The sequence below is a fragment of the Schistocerca americana genome, chromosome 4, assembly GCF_021461395.2.
Source record: "Schistocerca americana isolate TAMUIC-IGC-003095 chromosome 4, iqSchAmer2.1, whole genome shotgun sequence".
Taxonomy (NCBI): domain Eukaryota; kingdom Metazoa; phylum Arthropoda; class Insecta; order Orthoptera; family Acrididae; genus Schistocerca; species Schistocerca americana.
The window spans coordinates 758,262,546-758,289,844 of NC_060122.1; the positions used below are offsets into that span (position 1 = coordinate 758,262,546).

Here is a 27,299-nt window from a genome sequence, read left to right on the forward strand (position 1 = left end):
TATATAGTCTGAAAAGGCCGCTTTCGTAATTCAGCATTTTTCGTAATACCGAATGACGGAACTAACGTTCCGTCTATGCCCTTTTCCCGAATATGTCAAGGACATACATTATATTGCTATGTCTGGATGGTTTGCAATATTTTCTTCTCAGAGCGATCAACCAGAGTACCCCTTCGAGTTTTACTGATAGGAAGTCTACAGTCAAACTACAGAAATAAAACGGCTACATTAATTGCTATGATTTTTATCGTGAAGCAACAATATTGTGCTCTACTTTATTGTAAGTATTGTGATAATTGATAATACTGACTTGGTCTATATCATAGCAACTTCTTGCTGTTAGGATCAACGGAGCTCACAATAAATAAAAAAAATAAAAATAAATAAATAAAAGAAAGTAAATGTGACCAGAGCAACAAATTCATGCACATAAAGGAAAATATCGCTTCCATGAGACCACTTCTGAATGAAATGTGATTTCTTTGTACTTTAGACTACCTTCAGAACGACTAGTACACCTGCAAATGATGGAAGATGGCTTTTTTTTTTTAATCAAAACACTTACACTAGAAGATGCAAGAAGACTTTTTTTGTCAAAACACTTCCACCAGAAGCTAATGTTTGGGGCTACTAACATGGTGGACGGCGTCTTCAGATTTGTGGCGTCGTGACAACACCCCGTATTGTACCTCCATGAGCTGTCTGCTAGTGCGGTGCATCTTTACAAAGAAATCGGCTTCCGTTTCTTAGGGGCACTAGGAAGGTTTGACCGTTGCCGGATAATTAAAGTGCAGCGCGTATATTTAACTCATTTAACTAGTGGAGCTCTGCACAAAGCACTTTTGTTTCTAGGCAGTATATAGATTTGAAATGATTTAGACCCGTGTCTTGTTCTTTCAAGAAGGGAACATTCAACTAACATCTATCTGGAATGTGGTGAAACGCAGGAAGACACGTGTATCTCGGCTGCACTGAAGTGGATGGAATGTACGCTTGCATTAAAGTTATGAGGAATTTTGTTCCTTTCCGCGTTGCATTTTGTATTCGAAATCGCCGTGATCTCATCTGAGCATGTGGTGATCGGTATCCCTTTTCTAATTTCGCCATCCGTACATTCAAGTGAGTTACAAACTGTCCCTTTCACTTATAAGATCATGTTTCAGAAGCTTATGATATTATTTTGAATTTTCCATTATGTCCATTGTGATGTTAAACAGTTTGATCTGATATATATATATATATATATATATATATATATATGCCCTGCTCTATATATATATATATATATATATATATATATAGAGAGAGAGAGAGAGAGAGAGAGAGAGAGAGATATTTGGGACACGTGGAACTGGTGAACAAAAGATGATGTGCACGATAATAAATCCGTGAAGATCACATGTATGAAGAACGTTATACAGGGTGAGTCACCTAACGTTACCGCTGGATATATTTCGTAAACCACATCAAATACTGGCGAAACGATTCCACAGACCGAACGTGAGGAGAGCGGCTAGTGTAATACAGACTATACAAAAATGTACGGAAGTATGTTTTTTAACACAAACCTACGTTTTTTTAAATGGAACCACGTTAGTTTTGTTAGCACATCTGAACATATAAACAAATAAGTAATCAGTGCCGTTTGTTGCATTGTAAAATGTTAATTACATCCGGAGATATTCTAACCTAAAGTTGACGCTTGAAACCTCCGATGTTCAGTTGCGTGTTGTAACAAACACGGGCCACGGTCGGCGAGCAGCATCTGCAGGGACATGTTTACGATGACGACCGTGTTTACGAGTGTGGCTGTAGTGCACTGTTGTGGTTTGGTCTAGCTGTCGCAGTGTCCGCATATAGCGCTTGCTGCTATTGTTATTCTGCATTCGTCTCCGCACGCAGACCAACTGTAGTACGCCGTGTTACCAGACGTCTGTGATAGTGGAGTGTTGTAGGAACTGTGACCATGGTGTATTCGAACTCTGAAAAGGCGGAGATGATACTCATCTATGGCGAGTGTTGACGAAATGCAGCTGAAGCCTGCAGGGTGTATGCAGAACGGTACCCGGACAGAGAGCATCCAACGTGCCGCACATTGCAAAACATCTACCGCCAACTGTATGCAACAGGTATGGTCGTAGCACGCAAACGGGTCGGTAACAGGCCCGTCACAGGAGAAGCGGGTGCAGTTGGTGTGTTAGCTGCTGTTGCCACGAACCCACACATGAGTACACGGGACATTGCGAGAGCCGGTGGACTGAGTCAAAGTAGTGTCATGCGCATACTGCATCGCCACCGCTTTCACCCGTTTCATGTGTCGCTACATCAGCAATTACATGGTGATGACTTTAATCATTTAGTGCAATTCTGTCAATGGGCATTAACAGAGAATGCGTTGCAGTTCTACCTGTTTACCGATGAAGCGGGTTTCACAAACCACGGGGCAGTGAATCTACAGAACATGCATTACTGGTCCGTGGACAATCCTCGCTGGCTCAGACAGGTAGAGCGACAGCGACCGTGGACTGTAAATGTATGGTGCGGAATCATTGGCGACCACCTCATTGGTCCTCACGTCATTGCAGCGGCCCAAACAGCTGCAACATACATCGCGTTTCTACAGAATGATCTGCCAACGTTGCTCGAAAATGTCCCACTGGAAACGCGTCGACGTATGTGGTATCAGCATGATGGTGCACCTGCACATTCCGCAATTAACACTAGGCTGACCCTTGACAGGATGTTCGACGGGCGTTTCATAGGACGTGGAGGACGCATAAATTGGCCAGCCCGTTCTCCTGATCTTACACCTCTGGACTTCTTTCTGTGGGGTACGTTAAAGGAGAATGTGTACCGTGATGTGCCTACAACCCCAGAGGATATGAAACAACGTATTGTGGCAGCCTGCGGCGACATTACACCAGATGTACTGCGGCGTGTACGACATTCTTACGCCAGAGATTGCAATTGTGTGCAGCAAATGATGGCCACCACATTGAATATCTATTGGCCTGACATGTCGGGACACACTCTCTTCCACTCCGTAATTGAAAACGGAAACCACGTGTGTACGTGTACCTCACCCCTCATGGTAATGTACATGTGCGCCAGTGAAAAAGACCAATAAAAAGGTGTTAGCATGTGGACCTAATATGCTGTTCCAGTCTCTTCTGTACCTAAGGTCCATCACCGTTCCCTTTGGATCCCTACGTAATTCGGTGCTCTCCGATACACACGATCGAACAGCGGAGGAGTGGTACTCAAGCGTCAACTTTAGGTTACAATATCTCCGGATGTAATTAACATTTTACAATGCAACAAACGGCACTGATTACGTATTTGTTTGTCTGTTCAGATGTGCTAACAAAACTAACGGGGTTCCATTTTAAAAAACGTAGGTTTGTGTTAAAGAACATACTTCCGTGCATTTTTTTATGGTTTGTATTAACCAATTACACAGCCCCTCTCCTCACGTTCGGTCTGTGGAATCGATTCGTCAGTATTTGATGTGGTTTACGAAATACATCCAGCGGTAATGTTAGGTGACTCACCCTGTATATAAGTCTGGGGTTTCATTACTTTTCTCGTTACAGATCTCCCATCAGATTAAATGTCTGAGTCATATTTTGTTAATAGAATCTTTTCTTGAGTTGTTCCTCTCCTAAGCCCACATGACTGTCAGTCAGCCAGTTAGTTAACACGATTCTTTGCTTACTCATATAAATGCTTTGCCTTCTGATATTTATTGTAGATTGTTTCTGTATTGTGTAATGCTTCGTAAACCTGCCCGCCGAGATGCTGGTTGGAGCTTCTTGCCATGATCTCCGGGAGTGAACTCAAATGCTATTACAGTGACCGCTTCTCGGCCGTATATTTTGCAAAAAATGAGGAATTTATTACTTTGTAGTATGTGTTATGCTTTTAACATTCTGGAGAGGATATTTTTTTCTAATTTGAGACTTCAAATACCGTGTGATGTCCAATGACCACTAAGTTGTCTTATCAGGTTGCTTTTAATGAGGGCTGTCTCTATGTGGTCTATATGGAAGAGGGAACATCTCTCATATTGTGCAGGAAGTTTTAGTTCCTTTAGTCAATCTCAATATGTTTTTATGATTAACTGTCTGTTACACATGTGCGTAGAATACGACGGAGCGTTTGGAGGTTTGTTTTGTGGAATTACCTGTATATTTCTATGCAATTTCTTGTGTTACTCATCCTATTTCTCAATCTATGAATGAAAGCACGTTTCAGGAGTTAATTTCGAGCATGAGATTTTTTCTGGTTCCCGCATTCTTGTATCCTGATACGCACTATATACGGGTGAACCTGTGTGCATTTAACCAAACGTAATTCGCACATAAATCTGGAGTAACGCGTTCTTATTTTTCGCATCTTTGATCTTATTCATATGTATCGAAATAGATGTACCTTACACTGGTTCGTCGCATGCTATTCCTGCAGCTTCGTCCGTTTTTGTTAAAACGGACATTGCGCCTTAAAATTAAAATATTATTTTGGCAGGGGAAACGGGAAAAGAATATTCAAATTATGACAAGCGACTTGGTCATGACCAAGCTTGTCCATTCCACGACCACTTGTTACAACACATAGCACAGGGTTTTGCTCTGGTGTGAAGCAGCTTACGAACAAGAAAGCAGGTGACAAGTTGTCCTCTGCATCCACAGCGCTTCCGAGAGGTTTCATTTGTGGCTAGGAACGGGATAGTGGGATAAATAGCGAAGGCTGTCTTTGTGCAGTGCTATGCGCTTTTGGTTAAAGAATAGTAAATTTATTCCGTAGCAAGTCATAATTTTGCCTTCTGTGCGCTTTTAGTTGGCCTCACTGATTGACCTTTTGGTGGATAAAATTGTTCCCAGTTGCATTTAAATACATTTAAATATTGAGTCTGTTACATTCAGGAGCGATTCTAGAAGTCGGTCAAAGGGGGGGGGGGGGGGGCGGGGAGGGCTAATGGAGGGGGAGGGGGGGGGGGGTTGGGGGAATGTAATATGGCTTAACAAAAGGAGAGTTGGGGTCCTCTACCGACAAATTGGTAAAATTTGGTGTCGCTTAAAGTAGTTTTTGGTTGTTGTTTCGTAGTTCAGGGTAAAAATTGTGTATTAATAAGACGCCTATTTTAAGTTAAATGATATTTACTGGTTTAGGTAATAAGCTATTAGCCACTCTTATTCTTTTGTTAAAATGTGTTTGGAATACATTGCTACATAATTATAAAAATATGATAGAATCTGCTGGAGTAATATATGCGCTGATTTATGAAGTCATTTTATCCAGTGTAATATGATACTACATGGGGGGGGGGGGGGAGGTGCTATAGCCCAATAGCCGCCCCCCCCCCCCCCTGGCCTCCGCCCCTGGTTACCTGTATTTTGAGGCACATGAATGATAAATTATTATTGAGATTTGTTTGTACATTCCATACTAGTCAGAGGAACTTTTTAACTTAAAATATTTTTGCCGTATAACTTGTAAGTAGCCTGTTTGTATGTTGGCAGCTATAGACCGTCTTAATATCGCTGACAGCGCTCTGCGCCCTCAGTAAGGGACTCTGTGGTAGGACGGACTAGCAGTTAGCGAGTGGACAGGGAAGTGTATGGACACGATTTTCTTAGTGGAGACTCTGTGTTGGTAGGACGCGCAATGCAAAGTGAGATGAAAATTCTTACAAAAATATACGCAAGGAAAGGTATGATAATGTTTGGCTAGTGAAATTATTCACAACCAAATAATTTTTGGAACTGGATGTCACATGAATAAGGTAAAATTTTCTAAATACATTGTTTGCTCTACAATAAAATCTTTCTTTTGCTGACCATATGCCTCCTAGTAGTTAGAGTCTATAGTAGTTAGAATCCTTTTATTTAGTTGGCTGTTGTTTCTACTTGCTGTAATTGTTGTAGTTCGTGTTATGAAGATTTTCTGTGAGGTAAGTGACTTATAAAAGAAATGGGGTTTCCACTATCGGGATTCAAGATTGAAAGGAGTTTAGGCAATTAACAGAGTTAGAGGTAGTTTCATATTTATTTAATTTCATATTTTTTGGATTTGTATTATTGTTACGATTTCTTATAATTCAGGGCTATTCAATTGTGTTAATCATTGGAAGTCATGTTGTCAGTGTATAGTAGTCAGATTGCGTTGGGCTTGTACATTGTGGGTAATAATAGGTTAAATTTGAGTTGTCATTGTCGGGGAAAATTCTGTTGGTCAGTGTTTAACAAAAAAAAAAAATTAAAGAGTTAGTTTCAGACTTCAAAGGGAAGCTCCTTATGACTCATTCACAGCAATATCGCTATCGATATCTCCCTGTAAACTAATTTACCCATTCATAATAGGGTCAGAGAGCTGATGACTTCGTTTTATGGCGTCATAAATTAAACCCACCAGCAAAACGGTTCTAAGATTAAAAGGCATTCTTCAGGGTGAAACGAAATGTAATACACGAAGCCTTAAAAAATATTAATCTCACATAATTTAATCTCAGCTGTTCAATCCTCGTATGTGAACAACAGGTTAAATATTTATCCTCTGAAACGTGAATCACCCTCTACAAACAGAAGAAATTAGTCAGACAAGGTGTTCACTTCTATCCACTCTTGGTAACATTTATGAAAACTGGCTTAAAAAATACAAAATTTTTTTAACAAAATAGATTTTATAATTAGACTATTTGGTGATGACCGGATCGTAATATGCGATACCGAAAATGAAGGACAGAGAGCAGTACAGAGATTGAACTAAGTTGCTGTTACATATGGTACGGCAATTCTCGCAAGTAAAACTAAAGTAATGGCATTTCGGGGATTAAAACCAATAAGAACAAAAGTTATAAAAATGAAGTAATAACTGAAACAAGAATTTAAATATCTGGGATATCACTTAAAGTGTACATAGTCGGGACATGGGATTTTTCTGGGTGGAGGAGTTCCCAGTTTATGAACTGTCTCACTTTCCCATCAAATCTAACTTGCCACTTAGTTTAATGTGCTACCGATGCCTACAAGTGTAAACAATAACAGTAAAATATATAAAATGTTTTAATATAATGATAATGGTAATTCTTTTTACATAAGTGTTCAGTACATCGCTTCAGTATAAAAAAGATATTGCAGTTTAGAGAAAAATAGATCTTGGAAAGACTTCGTCCAAAAATTTGAGAAGTACGCGTGCCATGCAAGTCACTTAAGCACCATAATAGTAAAAGTTTCACAATTTTTACACCAAAAAGGAAGGAAATTTGGATTTATCGTCCCGTCGACATCGAGGTCACTCGAGACGTATCACAAGCTCGGATTGTTTCAAGAATGGGGAAGGAAACCGGCCGTGCCATTTCAAGGGAACCATCCTGGCATTTGCCTGGAGCGATTTATGGAAATCACGGAAAACCTAAATCTGGGTGACCGGACGCGAGTTTGAACCGTTGTCCTCCCGAGTGGGAGTCCAGTGTGCTAACCACTGCGCTACCTCGCTCAGTTGAACTTCAAAATACCAGCTTTACAGAATCGAACTGTGCATTCACCACTTCGCTCTACGGTTGTGAGCAGTGGTGCTCAAAGTATGGCTATGCAAGCGTCTGTACGGGGGGAAACTTCTTTAGTCATTTGCGCCCACTTTCGGGAATTCAGTCTTTGTGTAATATTTTACTTATTTTTTCTAAGTGGAGAGACTCTCCCTTCCCATCTTCTCTTACTCAACTTCCCGTGGTACGTAAGTCCCACCAGTGGACTCTCGAACTTTGTATTTGTTGTCTGCAGGAGGTTCGGTCATCCAGTGAATGGGCGCCTTTACCTGATTGGGAGGTTCTGCACATGCAGTCAGGGCACAAGTCCATCCACGTAGACAAGAAACAAAAATCATCGTGTGTTAACCATAAATTTTAATCTTCTAGAGTTTCCCGTCATTTTCAAAACATTAGTTTTTTCTCCTAAATTTAGCTGATAATTTTGAAAATTGATGTATGTAACACTTTTACACCTTTGTTCAGCGAGAGACAGGTCGTGACCCTCATCAACCACTTGCCTCCATCCCCCCCCCCCTCCCTGCCCCCACCACTACCACCACCACCACCACCACCACCACCACCACAACCACAACCACTACCTTCAATCCGCGCCTATAAGCAATCAGACAATGTTTGAAAAGAAACTTCAAAGATTTGGGGACATCTTTTTCACAATTCGTCTAACAATAATCCGTAACGTTCAAAAGGATATCCCACTCGAACTGTAGAACGTTAGAGATCTTCCACTGTTGTATATTAAAAAAGACAAACTGAATCTTTAAATGTGAACATTTTTGATCAGGCATTTCCGTAACTGTTATTTGATACAAACGAAACAACTTTACTGTTACCAGTCAGTCTTTCATTCTGTCAAGTTTAGCCTAATCATCTTAATATTTTGTATACGTTTAAGTCATCACGTCAGAAACGATAAGTGTAATAATTACACTCCTGGAAATTGAAATAAGAACACCGTGAATTCATTGTCCCAGGAAGGGGAAACTTTATTGACACATTCCTGGGGTCAGATACATCACATGATCACACTGACAGAACCACAGGCACATAGACACAGGCAACAGAGCATGCACAATGTCGGCACTAGTACAGTGTATATCCACCTTTCGCAGCAATGCAGGCTGCTATTCTCCCATGGAGACGATCGTAGAGATGCTGGATGTAGTCCTGTGGAACGGCTTGCCATGCCATTTCCACCTGGCGCCTCAGTTGGACCAGCGTTCGTGCTGGACGTGCAGACCGCGTGAGACGACGCATCATCCAGTCCCAAACATGCTCAATGGGGGACAGATCCGGAGATCTTGCTGGCCAGGGTAGTTGACTTACACCTTCTAGAGCACGTTGGGTGGCACGGGATACATGCGGACGTGCATTGTCCTGTTGGAACAGCAAGTTCCCTTGCCGGTCTAGGAATGGTAGAACGATGGGTTCGATGACGGTTTGGATGTATCGTGCACTATTCAGTGTCCCCTCGACGATCACCAGTGGTGTACGGCCAGTGTAGGAGATCGCTCCCCACACCATGATGCCGGGTGTTGGCCCTGTGTGCCTCGGTCGTATGCAGTCCTGATTGTGGCGCTCACCTGCACGGCGCCAAACACGCATACGACCATCATTGGCACCAAGGCAGAAGCGACTCTCATCGCTGAAGACGACACGTCTCCATTCGTCCCTCCATTCACGCCTGTCGCGACACCACTGGAGGCGGGCTGCACGATGTTGGGGCGTGAGCGGAAGACGGCCTAACGGTGTGCGGGACCGTAGCCCAGCTTCATGGAGACGGTTGCGAATGGTCCTCGCCGATACCCCAGGAGCAACAGTGTCCCTAATTTGCTGGGAAGTGGCGGTGCGGTCCCCTACGGCACTGCGTAGGATCCTACGGTCTTGGCGTGCATCCGTGCGTCGCTGCGGTCCGGTCCCAGGTCGACGGGCACGTGCACCTTCCGCCGACCACTGGCGACAACATCGATGTACTGTGGGGACCTCACGCCCCACGTGTTGAGCAATTCGGCGGTACGTCCACCCGGCCTCCCGCATGCTCACTATACGCCCTCGCTCAAAGTCCGTCAACTGCACATACGGTTCACGTCCACGCTGTCGCGGCATGCTACCAGTGTTAAAGACTGCGATGGAGCTCCGTATGCCACGGCAAACTGGCTGACACTGACGGCGGCGGTGCACAAATGCTGCGCAGCTAGCTCTATTCGACGGCCAACACCGCGGTTCCTGGTGTGTCCGCTGTGCCGTGCGTGTGATCATTGCTTGTACAGCCCTCTCGCAGTGTCCGGAGCAAGTATGGTGGGTCTGACACACCGGTGTCAATGTGTTCTTTTTTCCATTTCCAGGAGTGTATTTTGCTAGTGGTAGTACAATTTATATAGAAACAATAATTTACGTATCATTAGAATGTCATATTGGTTTGTGTGTGTGTGTGTGTGTGTGTGTGTGTGCTTGCTTGCTTGCATGCATGCATGCACACTGGACATATCAAATAGTCTGAAATGAGGTTTCTCCCCTCCTAGGTTATAAGCAAATTATTGAAATCAGACAGGAATTAAATGTGGAGGCAGTTACAGATGATATAAAAAATACAGAATAGTTTAGAAAGATGACTTTCAACGTATGGAAGACCAACAGAATGACAAAAATTACGTTGCAGGTTGATTCTAGAGGAAAACGAGTTATTGGTCATCCTTTAGAGAGGTCGTGTATACAATTATGAGGCGGAACAGATCAGCAGGTCTAATCCTTGTAGATGATAATATCTCTCTACAATTTATTGTAGCTCGAGATTGTGTTTTGCCTCAGATGATATGTCTATTGCTGGCACTCAAAATCGCTACCTTCCTTCCTGGCGCCCTCTGCGATGTATGAGTGGGAGAAAACAGAAGAAGGGCGAGAACAACTCGAACTGCTGCGGAAATATCTTAGTTTTAACGTCGGAAGCGTTTGTGGGGAAATTAAACCCCGTTTGGTTACATAGGAGTTTGTTGTTGCGTCTTCATACATTCAGAGTCGCGGTAACTATGGTACCAAACATTGTTACATGTAACATAGGCTGCCCTAGTAACTCATGGACTACTCATGAAATCAGAATGTGGATTTCGGTAAGTTACTACCACTTTGGTGTATGGATAGGTTCGTGTATGATGTTATCAGTCAGCATCCGACTAGGAAGTAGCTAGCTATGTGTGATATCCGTCAAGGTTTCACGAAAATCGATATTTTACGAAATGTTACATGCGGTAGGGTTTAACACACAGAGTTCAAATTTTAGTGGTAGGCCTACATGTGATTTAATGTAATAATATGATGTAGAAATGCTCTGTAAAGTAATCTTCAATCATTTCCGAGCACTATGGAACTTAACTGCTGTGGTCATCAGTCCCCTAGAACTACTTAAACCTAACTAACCTAAGGACATCACACACATCCATGCCCGAGGCAGGATTCGAACCTGCGACCGTAGCGGTCACGCGGTTCCAGACTGTAGCGCCTAGAACCGCACGGCCACTCCGGCCGACAGTATAAGTATCAACTAGAATACAGAGGGTACAGTACCATCCTCTATCTAGAGAATGTTTCCGATGCATAAAGTTCCAAAAAGATTGATGTTATTTGAAAAGGCAATTGACAGTTCAGAGAGTGAAGACCACTTAAAGTTCAAGTGAAGAAAACGTCCCAACTGTATTTATTAAGATATAAAAATGAAATGTTCCTTTAAAGTGGGTCTATAGTAGGAAAAATCAGTTCCATTGCAATCCCAGTTGGGAAGTTAGTAGTACATAATTATTGCTGTACGAACACGTGCCTTCTTGGTGTCACAGGTTGTCAGCCTTTTCCCCTGGTCCGCCATATCACCAGACGTGTCGCCAATCTAAAATGCCTGGAATATGGTGAAATTACGGTTGCAGCACTGTGACCCAATGTCAACGACAACAGATGAACTTTGGAACCAGGTGAATACATCTATACCACAGGGCGCCATTCGTGCCTTATACGCGTCGATCCCATCACGCATGGAACAAGTTATTAGGCCCCATGGCAGACTGTGTGCCTAGTAGGCTACAAGACAAATGCTGAACAGAGGTGACTGAAATACTAATCCTTTCTGCAGAACATACTAATGTCATGTGCTGCAAATATGAATGTCCTATCTGTAGTCGTTCAGGTATTATGTTTTTTTTTCTTTTTTTTCTGAACGTGAACGTTTCTTGAAGCGTGGAAGAAAGGTAAAAGAATAGTACACAAGTGCAGTCGAATTAAATCAGAAGATGCTGAGGGAATTAGATCAGCAATTGACACACTAAATTGCTGTTCAGCGGAAGTTCAATTTCTGATGATTCTAATAAAATCCAATCTTAAATTTTCTAGCAACCCTCAGAAGATGTTTGCAAGCAGCCGTGCAAGGCTCCTGTTCGTGGTCGCTGCTAACAGCACAACGCAGTTCTTTGCGAAGCTCGGCACCGACTTGCTGACTGATGGCGACACAGACTATTTGACAGACGAATGAGCGAATGAATCCTCGAAGCAGCTCCAGAGACGCTTCTGTACCCCCGCTGCAATGTCGTCTGGCATCTGGGGGTGTGTGCAGAAAAGGTTTGGCTACGGCTCGCAGGACGCCGTTCATGTGTGTCACACTGATCACAGTGACCAGGACACGCACCAGCAGCACCCCACACCATTAAGGCCTTGAGTTGGCGCTGTATGTCTTACGCGAATGCAGTCAGTGTGATGCCGCTCCCCCTGTCTGCGGCGAACAAAAATGCGGCCATCATTTTCAAAGAAACAGAACCTGGATTCGTCCGAATAAACTATCTGATGCCATTCCTGACCCAAGTGACGTCGTTCCACACACCATTGCTGCCTAGCATGTTTCTGCACGTTTGTCAAAGGTAGGCAGAGAAGTGGACGACGCGCACGTAACCCACACCGTAACACACAACGACGGACTGTCAACCCTGATAGTGTACGATGTGTCAAACTGTTCTACTGTTGCGCCAGAGCCGTTGAGGACGTATATCTGCAGTGCAATGTCATTGGGATGAGGTGTTGACCTTCTAGAGGGGTCGCCTCGGTGGTGGCACGTGACCCATCTCGTCGTGTTCTACGGCCTTCCGTGAACCATTCTACACACACACCCGTTGCACTGTCGAAACACTTGGTCCTACAGGGGCAGCAGTTTCCCGGATGGATGCATCACATTTTCTATTTCCAATAATGCGCCCTCTTTCAAAGTCGCTGATTTAATGGTACGCTTCGCGCAAATATCTACGAGGCACCCTGAAGTCAAACTGATGCATTACCTTCGGATTATAGCGACAACGATAGCCGCAGGCACATTTTAACGATGGGTGGTGTTGCTCCGCGATATCGATGTTCACCTTGAACCCGCGGGCCGATCTGGTTCAAGTGCTAATCATTTCTGCAGAACGTACTAATGTACATGTCCTGTTGATATGAACGTCCAACCTCTAGTCTTTCAAGAAGTTCTGTTTTTTTCTTTGTGCCAGATGATCAAATAGTCAGTATAAATTTGAAAACTGAATAAATCACCGAATAATGTAGATAGAGAGGTACAAATTGACACACATGCTTGGAATGACATGGGGTTTTATTAGAGCCAAAAAAATACAAAAGTTCAAAAAATGCCGGACAGATGGCGCTTCCTCTGATCAGAATAGCAATAATTAGCATAACAAAGTAAGACAAAGCAAAGATGATGTTCTTTACAGGAAATGCTCAATATGTCCACCATCATTCCTCAACAATAGCTGTCGTCGAGGAATAATGTTGTGAACAGCTCTGTAAAGCATGCACGGAGTTATGGTGAGGCATTGCCGTCGGATGTTGTCTTTCAGCATCCCTAGAGATGTCGGTCGGTCACGATACACTTGCGACTTCAAATAACCCAAAAGCCAATAATCGCACGGACTGAGGACTATGGACCTGGGAGGCCAAGCATGACGAAAGTGGCGGCTGAGCACACGATCACCACCAAACGACGCGCGCAAGAGATCTTTCACGCGTCTAGCAATATGGGGTGGAGCGCCATTCTGCATAAACATAGTACGTTCCAGCAGATGTTTATCAGCCAGGCTGGGGATGATACGATTCTGTAACATATCAGCGTACCTCTCACCCGTCACTGTAGCAGTCACAAACCCAGAATCACGTATTTCCTCGAAAAAAAAAAAAAAAAAGGTCCGATAACGGTAGATGTGGTAAATCCAACCCATACCGTGACTTTCTCGTCGTGCAATGGAGTTTCCACGACAGTTCTAGGATTTTCGGTAGCCCAAATTCTGCGGCTGTGGGCGTTCACAGACCCTCGGAGCGTGAAATGAGCTTCGTCGGTCCACAACACGTTACTCAACCAATCGTCATCTTCCGCCATCTTTTGAAACGCCCACACCGCAAATGCCCCCTGCTTCACTAAATCGCCGGGTAACAGTTCATGATGCCGATGGATTTTGTGCGGATAGCATCGGAGAATACGCCTAAGTGCCAACCAAATAGTAGTGTATGGAATGCCGGTGCCACGTGCGACTGCACGACCGCTGACTTCCCCGTGCATAGGCGAACCCGCTACAGTCTCCATTTCTTCCTGAACTGTCTCAGCAGCATTACGCCTTGTGCTCGGTCGGCCACTACGGGCTCTATCGTCTAAACAACCCGTGGCTCCTAACTTCGAAATCATTTGTCAACGGACCCTTACCCGTTCGAATCTCCTTCCTATGGCGATAGGATCGTAACGCTGAACTAGCACATCCCCTATTCTGATAATATAGCTTCACTAAAAGCGCCTTTTCAGGTAACGTCAACATGCTGCGACTGCTGGCGCATGTGATTCTCTCTCTCATTACAGCTCCTTTTATACACGATTGTCATGCGCAGTCACTGACGTTTCGTTGTCCAGCGTTATCTGTCGGACATTTTGTGAACTTTGTTTTTTTTTTTTTTTGTTCTAATAAAACCCCATGTCATTCCAAGCATATGTGTCAATTTTTACCTCTATATCTACATTATTCCGTGGTTTATTAAGTTTTCAAATTTATACTGACTTTTTGATCACCCGGTATATCTGATACATTCACGTCATCGGCAAAAGTTCTAGTTTTTATATCTTGTAAGTAGCCTGTTCATATATTTTTATGTTGGCAGCATTAATATCACTGACAGCTTTCTGCGCCCTCACTAAGAGACTCTGTGGTTGGACGGACTGGTAGTAGGCTGTTAATAGTTAGCAGTGTTGGAGGTTAGAAGTTCGCTAGCGGACGGTTTGGACGTGTCCCCTTCATGGAGATTTATTGTTGGTTGAAAATTGATTGTAAAATTGTGATTGATGTATCTGCTAATGTTTGGATAATGGAATTATTGACGATTATATAATTTTTGGAACTGGATGTCACATGGTTAAGGTAAAATCTGCTAAATAGATTGTCTGCTCTGCAACAAAATCTTTCCTTTGCTAACCACATGCCCATTAGTAGTTAGAGCCTACAATAGTTAGAATCTTTTTATTTAGCTGGCTGTAGTTGCTGCTTGCTGTATTTGCGGTAGTACGTGTCATGAAGATTTTCTGTGAGGTAAGTGACTTATGAAATGTTTGGGTTATTGTTAGGATTGCTTTTAATTCAGGGCCATTCTTTTATGTTAATTATTTCCAGTCAGATTGCATTGCGCTTGAATATTGTGGAGCAGGCCGGGTGGCCGAGCGGTTGTAGGCGCTACAGTCTAGAACCGGGCGACCGCTACGGTCGCAGGTTCGAATCCTGCCTCGGGCATGGATGTATGTGATGTCCTTAGGTTAGTTAGGTTTAAGTAGTTCTAAGTTCTAGGGGACTGATGAGCTCAGAAGTTAAGTCCCATAGTGCTCAGAGCCATTTGAACCAATATTGTGGGTAATAAATCAATAAGTTTGAGCTGTATTTGTCAGGGAAAATTCTGTAGGTCAGTGAAATGATACAAAAAAGCATAGAGACAGTAGGTTCAGTTGCACTCGGCAACTTCATCTCGTGGTAAAGACTAAGAAGTTTCAGCAGCTGAAGACCAGTTGAATTCAGCAGTTTCAGAATTAAACTAAGAAGTTTCAATCTTGTCCCTGAATCAAAATCCCTTTCCAAATTTTTCTTGGGTTTTCTTCACAGCTGGCTCAGTGCACGTATTGAACAACATCGTGGGTAGGCTAAAACCCAGTTTCATTCCTGATCGACTGTTAATTCAGTTTGATATCCTTCGACTCCAATATTACAGCCTCATTTCTGTACATTGTTGAAAAGTTCCAAATTTCAGAGAATGTATTCCATCCAGCACAGTCATAAGCTTTTTCTAAATGCAAAACCGCTAAAAATTTATGCTTGCTTTTCTTCAACCTATCTCTTAAGATAAAGTATGTAGCTTGCTGGTAGATTAACCCTACCGTGACCAGCTACGATCTAGCTTTCAATGTATCAACTGTTTGAAGCCAACAGGCTCACAGTTTCAGGGCGTTTCTACTTACACACATGACCAGTTTCGATATATCCTCTCTCATTATGAAATCCTTGGCCATTTTTGTTTTTTGGACATTAGACCGTGGTCCATCGCGTGTTTCTGAGTTTAATCTTTCGTATCTTAACGCTGAAATAACGTCAAAGGTATTAAAATACGCAACATCAGGTTCAGAAACATGCTTTGGACCGCAGCCTAACGCCTGTAAAACAAAAATGTCCAAAGAAACAAATACCTGCCGAGAAAATTTGCATTTTATCACCACTACGAAATGTTAAACTGAATGTACAAAAAATTAGTCACCCCTAGGTAAAACATTGTGAGCATCATCTAATACGCTATAATTCCGCTCTAAACTTGATAACCTGCTGCATTCGGTTAGAAAGTGAGTCCACTACGTTATGCACCTAAGTCACATCCACCTTAAACCAGTCGCTGAGGATTTGACCGCGAAATTCCTCAAAATTGCGTGGATGCCGATGTCGGGGTTTTACCCGCGTTTCCGAAATGTACCATAAATTTTATACAGGGTTCAACTAAGACGGTTTTGCAGACCAATCGAAACGTAATCGGGGGGAGGGGGGAGTGTTCAGAAAACCGGTCACATATTCTTCCAGCCTGATGAACTTCGTTGTTACCGTCTTGAAAAATAGGGGTCTTATTAGCTTACTCATCATGCAGATGTTGACTGAAAGACAACACCCGATCATTCAAAATGTTTAGATAAACATGCTGATTCATATGTTAGTGGTCATCTCAATGAGTGGGCTCAGATCATAAGAAAAGTACCCCCCAAGAAATCACAGACCAACATTTGTCTTGCACCTGACCTTGCACACATTCAGGATGAACTGCTTCATTACGCCTTCGGTGCACTCTTATACCGTGATTCGTCAGAGCACATTACGTTCGGTAAGTCGAGTAGTGTCTACGTTGGATGTTTTCTAGCCCACTCAAGACGGGCAGCCTTACGTGTCTGTGTGATCGACGGCCTCCAAATGTCCATTGCATGCAGTTCCAGTCGCAATGTTTTCTCTCAGACATGTGGGTGTGGACTTATCATTCACTGCCCTTCCATTCACTGCCTGCAGCAGTTTCTGTAAGGTTTAGCGATTCTGATTCGTAAGTGGTGAGGAGCGTCATCGGTCCCTCTACCAAGATCTTTTCCGACCACAGTTTTGACGTGTTTCATGGCCGCGTGCGTTAGTCCACCGCGGTACACCACGAAATCCAGCAACATCACACATCGTATGGCAGTGGCTCCCAACGTGGGAATATTCACCTCCTGAGGTGTAAAATGAAATTTTGTAGGAGGTAAAAAACAGGTTCAGTAGTGTTTGTGTCTCACAACTGAACTACGTTCAAAAGATCATTATTATTATCATTACTGTTTCGAAAAACTGTAATACTGATTACATAAGTTACCAACAAATGTATTTTTTATTTTCAAATACTAGCATTAATGCGGGAGGCAATGTGGTGGAGATACTTGGAAGAAGAGACAGCATTGGTCGTATTTTTTTGTTTTATTAACCGCAAAATCGATTTTCGGTCACTTAGTGACCATCCTCAGTGCTGTAATATACAATTTAAATTGGTAGGCACTGGTGTCAACAAGCTTAGAGCGATCACATAAACTGAGGCCGCTGTTGATTGCTCTCTCTCCTTCCAAGTATATCCATTATCTGGCCGTGGTGCACAGGGACACTCCATGGAGTCGCCAATCAATGTGGTGGAGGTTACAGCGTGTCATAGGAATGTATGAACATATCTTCCTAGTTACTCAAATATTCCACCTACTGCACATGTACTTCGTATCATCCATCTGTGACAGTATACTTAAATATGCCTTCTCCGAGTTGTGTGTATTTCCTACAACGGGCCAGAAATTGCTTCATTATTCACTTCGATACAATATGCGATCTGAGAAGACAACACAGCAGTAATTATGTAATGGCTACTATATTGTTGTGCGGCAGTGGTCAGACGCAAACAATTGGCAGCCTGAAGTCTTTCAGTTTCTATGATTTCAGGGGTGAGGAGTCCAGGAGTCTAATGGTACATAAGCAGTTGTAGTATACACTTGGTTGATTTCAAAATGGGGTTGCAGTGCTGTGAGTGAAACAAGTGTCACTAGGGAGAAGGGTGGTGCAGAGGAAGCTCGTTTTGTAATAAGTTTCTATCATCAATGCGGATAATTAGCTCCCTTTTCTGTGGAGGAGTTGTAGGTAACACTCACGATGCACTGAGAATTACCTCATCTTTCTACAAATTTTTTAAAAAAATGTTGTTGTCTCATTGACTCATTATTTCGGGGTTTAGTAAGACACCTACGAAAACTAAATATCATTTCTCTTCTACCAAAAAAATGTCCAAAGAAAATTATTTTTCATTCTAAAGTTTAGTTAGGCGCTAATGTAGTTGATGATGGTTGGAGAGGGGTGGGTACTAGCCAATACCTGATTGCACTCAGGGGTAATAGTCTCAGAAAAGTCGGGAACCACTGCCGTATGGCCATGGGCACGGCCTAATATGGTTGCCCCTTTTTGTCGCTGTCTCACGTCCTTACATTTCCCCATGTTTCGTACAATGTCCCCTTGAAACATAAATGTCTCAGTGATCGCTACTTCCCTATGGTTAAGCAGAGACAGTGCGGCAGAGCATGTGACTCAATTGCTGTGCCATCTGTTGAGGCTTAGCGATTCATTTCTGCGTGCTCACTGGGGTGTCTATATTTTGTCTGGTGAGCTTACATGAACAGACGTGACGGATGATCAAGAAAGTGATATAGTGCTCGTCACCGAAAGCAGGGCACGTGAATTAATGGACGATGTAACATGGAAAACGCGATAGCAGGAAGAAATACAAATTCCAATTGGTAAATTGTAAGAGCTTGACAAGTGCGAGAATTATCACACAATCAGCTTAACAGCTCATGCATCAAAGTTGCTGACAAGAATAATATACAGAAGAAAGGAAAAGAAAACTGAGGATGTGCTAGATGACGATCAGTTTGGCCTTACGAAAGGTAAAGGCACGAGAGAGAGGCAATTCTGACGTTACGGCTAATAATGGAAGCAAGACTAAAGAAAAATGATGACATGTTCAAAGGATCTGTCGACCTGGAAACTAGCCTTAGACAACGTAAAATGGTGCAAGATGTTCGAAATTCTGAGAAAAATAGGGGAAGCTATAGGGAGAGACGGGTAACATGCAATATGTATAAAGAGCCAAGAGTGACTAATAAGAGTTGATGATCAAGAACGAAGTGCTCGCATTAAAAAGGGTGTAAGACAGGGATGTAGTGTTCCCCTCCTACTGCTCAATCTGTACATCGAAGAAGCAATGATGGGAATAAAAGGAAGGTTCAGAAGTTGACTTAAAATTCAAGGTGAAAGGATATCAATGATACGATTCGTTGATGAAATTGCTATCCTGAGTGAAAGTGAAAAAGAATTACGTGATCTACTGAACGGAATGAACAATCTAATGAGTACAGAGTGTTGCTTGCGAGTAAATCGAAGAAAGAGGAAAGTAATGAGAAGTAGTATAAATGAGAACAGCGAGAAACCTAACATCAGGATTGATGGTCACGAAGTAGACGAAGTTAAGGAATTCAGTAAAATAACCAATGACGGACGTAGCAAGGAGGACATCAAAAGCAGACTAGCAATGGCAAATAGGGCTTTCCCGGCCAAGAGAAGTCTACCAGTATCAAACATCGGCCTTAATTTGAGGGAGAAATTTCTGAGAACGTACGTCTGGAGTACAGCATTGTATGGTAGTGAAACATAGACTGTGAAAAAACCGGAGCAGAAGAGAATTGAAGCATTTGAGATCTAGTGCTACAGACGAATATTGAAAATTAGATGGACTGATAAGGTAAGGAATGAGGAGGTTCTGCGCAGAATCGGCGAGGAAAGAAATATGTGGAAAACACTGATAAGGAGAAGGAACAGGATGATAGGACATCTGTTAAGACATGAGGGAATGACTTCCATGGTACTAGAGGGAACTGCAGAGGGCAATAACCGTAAAGGAAGACAGAGATTGGAATACATCCAGCACATAGCTGAGGACGTAGGTTGCAAGTGCTACTCTGAGATGAAGAGGTTGGCGCAGGAAAAGAATTCGTGGTGGGCTGCATCAAACCAGTCAGAAGACTGATCATCACCCCCCCGCCCCAAAAAAAAATTCTACAATGGACAGCAAATGGGAAATTGGTCAAACAAATCTGTTCAGTGCATGATCGCTGTCGTATAGAACTGTACGTCAGTCACTGAAATATAATAATTTAAGCAACCATTTGTTACGCATGAGTACTGTTGCGTATGATTTGGCTCCCAGAGATAGGATATTCGGATAGACTTACAGACTAATCGCCTGGGTGGTCTACTGATGTGAACCCCTATCCTCTACTCGATGGAACCAATAAAAGAGCACCTTCAGCTACATTTCATGCATTATCTAAGTATGGGACATCCGACATATTGTTCCACATAATATTAGGTTTGAGGCCGAACGTCTCAAAACTGATGGCTATGGAAGGATTTATTTACCTCTGGCTCCTCAAAATCGTCATTACTGTCAACATGACCTTGCAGCTGTAACAAAAGCGAATCGGTCAAGCACACTATTTAGGTCGATGCATCGGCAGCCTCACAGAATGCCTACCTTATCGTCTTCAAAACTGTCACGCAGCCGGCGCGCGCCCATCACGACCATGACCACCAGTACGGCGTCCACGAGCCACAGCAGCACAAAGCGTGACGTCAGCAGCATCATCAGCGCCATGCATAGCGGCTGCAGGCCCTGCACCAGGTTCTGCGTCGACTCGTCCAGCTGGCTGAAGATCGGCTGCGTGAAAACCACACAATGTTAGCATCCAGCAGCACCTGTCAAGCATATTCAGCATGACTTCAAGCAAATACTTCCTATCAAAATAATTTACCATTTGATTTCCGTGGCATCTTAAGATGCAACTCCGTATCTTTACCCAGGTGTTGTGGATGTCTTCATACATGGAGCCAACCTTGCTCACAGCGCTGTCGACACGTATACTCGCTCCACCTTCTAGGTGTCTGAGTGCCATGGACGCATATACTGGATTCGTGCAAAAGTTCGTAGCGTTTTTACATAATTTTACACTACTGGCCATTAAAATTGCTACACCAAGAAGAAATGCAGATGATAAACGGGTATTCATTGGACAAATATATTATACTAGAACTGACATGTGATTACATGTTCACGCAATTTGGCTGCATAGATCCTGAGAAATCAGTACCCAGAACAACCACCTCTGGCCGTAATAACGGCCTTGATACGCCTGGGCATTCAGTCAAACAGGGCGTGGATGACTTGTACAGGTACAGCTGCCCATGCAGCTTCAACACGATACCACAGTTCATCGAGAGTAGTGACTGGGGTATTGTGACGAGCCAGTTGCTCGGCCACCATTGATCAGACGTTTTCAATTGGTGAGAGATCTGGAGAATGTGCTGGCCAGGGCAGAAGTCGGACATTTTCTGTATCCAGAAAGGCCCGTACAGGACCTGCAACATGCGGTCGTGCATTATCCAGCTGAAATGTAGGGTTTCGCAGGGATCGAATGAAGGGTAGAGCCACGGGTCGTAACGCATCTGAAATGTAACGCCCACTGTTCAAAGAGCAGTCAATGCGAACAAGAGGTAACCGAGACGTGTAACCAATGGTACCCCATACCATCACGCCGGATGATACGCCAGTATGGCGATGACGAATACGCGCTTCCAATGTGCGTTCACCGCGATGTCGCCAAACACGGATGCGACCATCATGATGCCGTAAACAGAACCTGGATTCATCCGAAAAAATGACGTTTTTCATCCGTGCACCCAGGTTCGTCGTTGAGTACACCATCGCAGGCGCTCCTGTCTGTGATGCAGCGTCAAGGGTAAGCGCAGCCATGGTCTCCGAGCTGATAGTCCATGCTGCTGAAACGTCGTCGAACTGTTCGTGCAGATGGTTGTTGTCTTGCAAACGTCCCCATCTGTTGACTCAGGGATCGAGACGTGGCTGCACGATCCGTTACAGCCATGCGGATAAGATGCCAGTCGTCTCGACTGCTGGTGATAGGAGGCCTTTGGGATCCAGCCCGGCGTTCCGTATTACCCTCCTGAACCCACCGATTCCATATTCTGCTAACAGTCATTGGATCTCAACCAACGCGTGGAGCAGTGTCGCGATACGATAAACCGCAATCGCGATAGGCTACAATCCGACCTTTATCAAAGTAGGAAACGTGACGGTACGCATTTCTCCTCCTTACACGAGGCATCACAACAACGTTTCACCAGGCAACGCCAGTTAACAACTGTTTGTGTATGAGAAATCGGTTAGAAACATTCCTGATATCAGCACGTTGTAGGTGTCGCCACCGGCGCCAACCTTGTGAGACTGCTCTGAAAAGCTAATCATTTGCCTATCACAGCATCTTCTTCCTGTCGGTTTAATTTCGCGTCTGTACCATGTCATCTTCGTGGTGTAGAAATGTTAATGGCCAGTAGTGTAATAAACGCCTCGGTCAAGCATAACAGAGACTTTATTCATCAATAATATTTTGTCCTTCACTTTTTACAACAGTTTGCCAACGCTGGGGTAACTTTTACATTCCGCGAATGTAGAAACCACGTGGTTTTAAGGCGAAGAAGTAGAGTGATGTTCGGAGCGCATTGTCATCCGGAAAGGAAACTCCTGCAAGGTTGTTGGACAGGTTATGGAAAAGGTGAAAATCTAAGGGCGCAAGATTGTGAATAAGTTGGGTGCGGAATGACTCCTGTATAGCGTTTCTTGTCAGTCTAGGAGAATGTGAGCGGACGCTGTAGAAGAGTAGCATCACCTTACGCAGGCTTCCTGGTCGTTGTCCTTGAACTGCATCTGAAGAACGTCTCAGTTGTTGACAATAAATGTTTGCAGTGGTGATTACACCTGGGGGAAGCAACTCGTAGCACACCACATCGTTGCTGTTCCACCAGATACCTAACATTATCTTTTGTGGATGAGCGCAGGTCTTTGTAGAGGGAGTTGCTGCTTTGTTTGGGATCAGTCATTCCTTTCTTTTTTATGTTAGGTTAAAGACACCATTTCTCGTCACCAATAACAACACACGAGAGGAGGAGGATATTAGTGTTTAACGTCCCGTCGACAACGAGGTCATTAGAGACGGAGCGCAAAGCTCGGGTGAGGGAAGGATGGGGAAGGAAATCGGCCGTGCCCTTTCAAAGGAACCATCCCGGCATTTGCCTGAAGCGATTTAGGGAAATCACGGAAAACCTAAATCAGGATGGCCGGAGACGGGATTGAACCGTCGTCCTCCCGAATGCGAGTCCAGTGTGCTAACCACTGCGCCACCTCGCTCGGTCACACGAGAGGAATGGTCGGTGTTGTTCACGAGTCAACGGATGAGGAGCAAGCAGAGATACACATATTGAAACCCACTGATTTTTGTGATTTTTGCTTAGAGCGTGCAGTGTCCATACACCTTATTTCTGAACCTTGCTCAATGCATGAAAACGTCGCACGATGGTGAAATGATAACAGTTCATCCCATTTTCCAGTTTTCTCGATTATACTGACGTGGATCATTGTGCATTAATGCGTTTAAACGATCTCCATCAAACCGCGATAGTCTTCCTGATCGTGCTGTCAGTAATGTTAAAAAGATCCTCCTTAAAAAGAGAATCATTTTATTGCCTTGCTCTGTCCAATGACATTATACCCACATATGGTGCAAATATTTCAGGCTGCTTCTGCTGGTGTCACACCTCTACTGAACTGAAACAGAGGAATATGTCGCAAAATTTCCGATTTCTTAACTTGGCACTCCATTTTACAGCATCCACAGCTCCATTCCCCATCTCCAAACGACAAAATAACTATATGTAAACCCAGATAGCAACTGTGAAATAAAAATAAAACTTTGTAATTTACAAATCGGCCCATAGCAACCGGAATACCAACACGCAAAAGAAAAACGCTACGAACTTACGCACCAACCTAACAGATGCAGTATGAGTCAGGTTCCTGTATGTAGTGGATGTCTCAGCACGAACAGCCATATTTATGTCGTAGTACACCTTCAGAGTTCAGGTTGCTTAATTTAACTATTTATGGGCGTTTACCATTGGGACGTCCTGTGAAAGTTTTCGGCTTTTTTATAAGTTCCTGGCTATTCTTCAGTATTGATACTAGACTATTATTCACGTTGTTGCCCTGTTCCATTCAGGCGAAGTACACGTAAGTTTGGCCACGAAATGATACGTCATCGTAGTTACAGATAATACAAAATCGTAGACACTATGGATGATAACATGTACGAGATCACGTCACAACCTGTTTTACTCTAGCATAGAATTCCGTGGAACGAATCATTCTGTAGAAAGGTTGCTAAAGAATACATGGAACTCAAACACTGCCGATAAGGAGGAAATAGAAGATTTTTAAATGTGGTTCTACAAAAGAACTCTGAACGTGAAATGGCTGTTGTTGGTATTTTCAGTCATTTGCTTTATCATACAGATAAAAACATTCCGTCTTTTGCAAATGAATGTTTTGTTTGTTTCTACCAAACACATACATCAAGAAAAGTTTTGCATCACCCCGGTTCCCGGAACTCCTTTAGCTGTTCAGTGATGTCACTATACCCGCCCAAAGATGTAAACAACCATGCATGAGCAGCGCCTAATAGACGGAAGGGGTCCGACAGCTGATCAGTTCCAGTCATTCCACGAGGAAGGAGGTACACGGCTAGTGTTGTCTGTAGTCCGACCATGCCTAGACGGTCAATGCCGCGGTTCGATCGTGTCCGCGTTGTTACTTTGTGCCAGGAAGGGTTCTCAACAAGGGAAGTGTCCAGGCGTCTCGGACTGAACCAAAGCGATGTTGTTCGGACATGGAGGAGATACAGAGAGACAAGAACTGTCGATGACATGCCTCGCTGAGGCCGCCCAAGAGCTACTACTGCAGTGGATGACCGCTACCTACGGTTTATGGCTCGGAGGAACGCTGAAAGCAACGCCACTATGTTAAATAGTGCTTTTTGTGCAGCCACAGGACGTTGTGTTACGATTCAAAGTGTGAGCAATAGGCTGCATGATGCGCAACTTCACTCCCGAAGTCCATGGCGAAGTCCATCTTTGCAACCACGACACCATGCAGCGCGGTACAGATGGGCTCAACTACATGCCGAATGAACCGCTCAGGATTGTCATCAAGTTCTTCACCGATGAGTGTCGCATATGCCTTCAACTAGACAATCGTCGGACACGTGTTTGGAGGCAACCCGGTTAGGCGGAACGCCTTAGACATACTGTCCAGCGAGTGCAGCAAGGCAGATGTTCCCTGCTGTTTTAGGGTGGCATTATGTGGGGCTGACGTACGCCGTAATGGCTGTACGATACGTAAATGCCATTCTCCGACCGGTAGTGCAACCATATCGGCAGTATATTGGCGAGGCATTCGTCTTCATGGACGACACTTCGCGTCCCCATCGTGCACATCTTGTGAATGTCTTCCTTCAGGATTACGACACTGTTCGACTAGGGTGGCCAGCATGTTCTCCAGACATGAACCCCATCGAGCATGCATGGGACAGATTGAAAAAGGCTGTTTATGGACGACGTGACCCACCAACCTTCCTGAGGGATCTACGCCGAATCGCCGTTGAGGAGTGGGAAAATCTGGACCAACAGTGTCTTGATGAACTTGTGGATAGTATGCCACGACGAATACAGGCATGCGTCAATGCAAGAGGACGTGCTACTGGGTATTAGAGGTACCGGTGTGAACAGCAATCTGGACCACCACCTCTGAAGGTCTCGCTTTAGGGTGGTACAACATGCAATGTGTAATTATTCTTGACAGCTCATTTAAATTATAACTATTTATAGATGTTTGGTTGTTTTAGTTTCCAGTTACGATAATTTTTATGACATGTGTCACGCCTACACTGCTACTCTCATCCCCTCCCCCCCCCCCCCCCCCCTGCCCCCGAGCCCTCCAGGACGAAACTGCGTACCCCATATGTCGGCGTCTAGAGTTTTAGACAAAGCAGTGATGTTAGTGATAGTTAGTGGCTGGTACCTTCCTTGCCCCCACTCCAAGGCCCCCTGGAGATGGGCGGCGGTATCTGTGTACGCAGCCTGCCTGAGTCTTCAGTAAATCTCAAAGTGTGAAAATGTTTTTTTTCGGAATGTTTGCGTAGCGGGTTTCTGTATTTACTGATAATGGGAGCCCGTGACGTTCGGATTACTGATTTACTTCAAACTTTGTACGCTTTTAATAGTCCATTAGGATAACATTGTGTGGAAATAGTGAGGCGCACCACTTAGGCGAATTCGAGAAAGTCGCAAGAGAAATTGTGCGCGTCATTGACGAACCGGTGCCTTGATACTCTGAGAGGGAGCTGGCAGCGGTCATGTGGTTAGCGTTCAAGCTCCGTAATCGGTGGACCGCTGGATTGAGTCCCCCTCACCTTCTTTTAGTTTGTATTTTTTCAACACTAGTCAAATTATTCCCTCATAGCAGATTTGAAAGGTAATACGATGGAAGGACTTGTGTAGCAGCATGGAGTTTTGTTGAATTTTCGAAGTTATTTTTATGTTTACTGAATTTTATTATTACAACATTTATTATGCGACTTTTGTTTCACCGAACAAGGTGGTGCAGATGTTAGCAGACTGGAATTGCATTCGGAAGGACGACGGTCATCCAGATTCAGATTTTCCGTGATTTCCCTAAATCGGTTCAGGTAAATGCTGGGATGGTTCCTGTGAAAGACCACGGCTGACTTTCTTACCCATCCTTCCCTAATTCGATGGGAGCGATGACCTCGCCGTTTGGTCCCCTCACCCAAATCAGCCAACAAACCAACCGTCTTATTTTTCTTTAGGGAAGATAGAAACTTCAAACTTGTTCACATTTGACTGAAAACGAACCAGATGTAATGTCTCTTGCAGCGTTCTCTCCGCGATATTTTCAGAAATTTTATAAATTATATAACTCAGTACATATCTCGAAATAACTCTTCTTATCTTACCGATTCCTAAACTTTAATATACGATGATTATCAATGCAAAGTAGTTTGAAGCCCTATTATTCCTTGGAGCGTCCATTTACTCCAAGGAATAGCTTCTCTGCTATCTGTTTTCTCTTATGAAAAGAATGAGGCAATGTATTGTTGAGCTAGTCGCCATCTTGATGAGATTCTGTATGAGAAGGAATT

General features: G+C 43.7%; 1 protein-coding gene across 1 annotated transcript in view; it reads right to left on the reverse strand.

The window, feature by feature from the left end:
- The window catches only part of LOC124612898, a 322,527-nt gene that overhangs the window by 153,533 nt on the left and 141,695 nt on the right, over positions 1-27,299 (reverse strand). Inside the window, exon 5 of the mRNA XM_047141362.1 lies at positions 20,711-20,893. Within this exon, the coding sequence (XP_046997318.1) occupies positions 20,711-20,893 (183 nt within the window). The remainder of the gene's footprint in view (positions 1-20,710; positions 20,894-27,299) is intronic.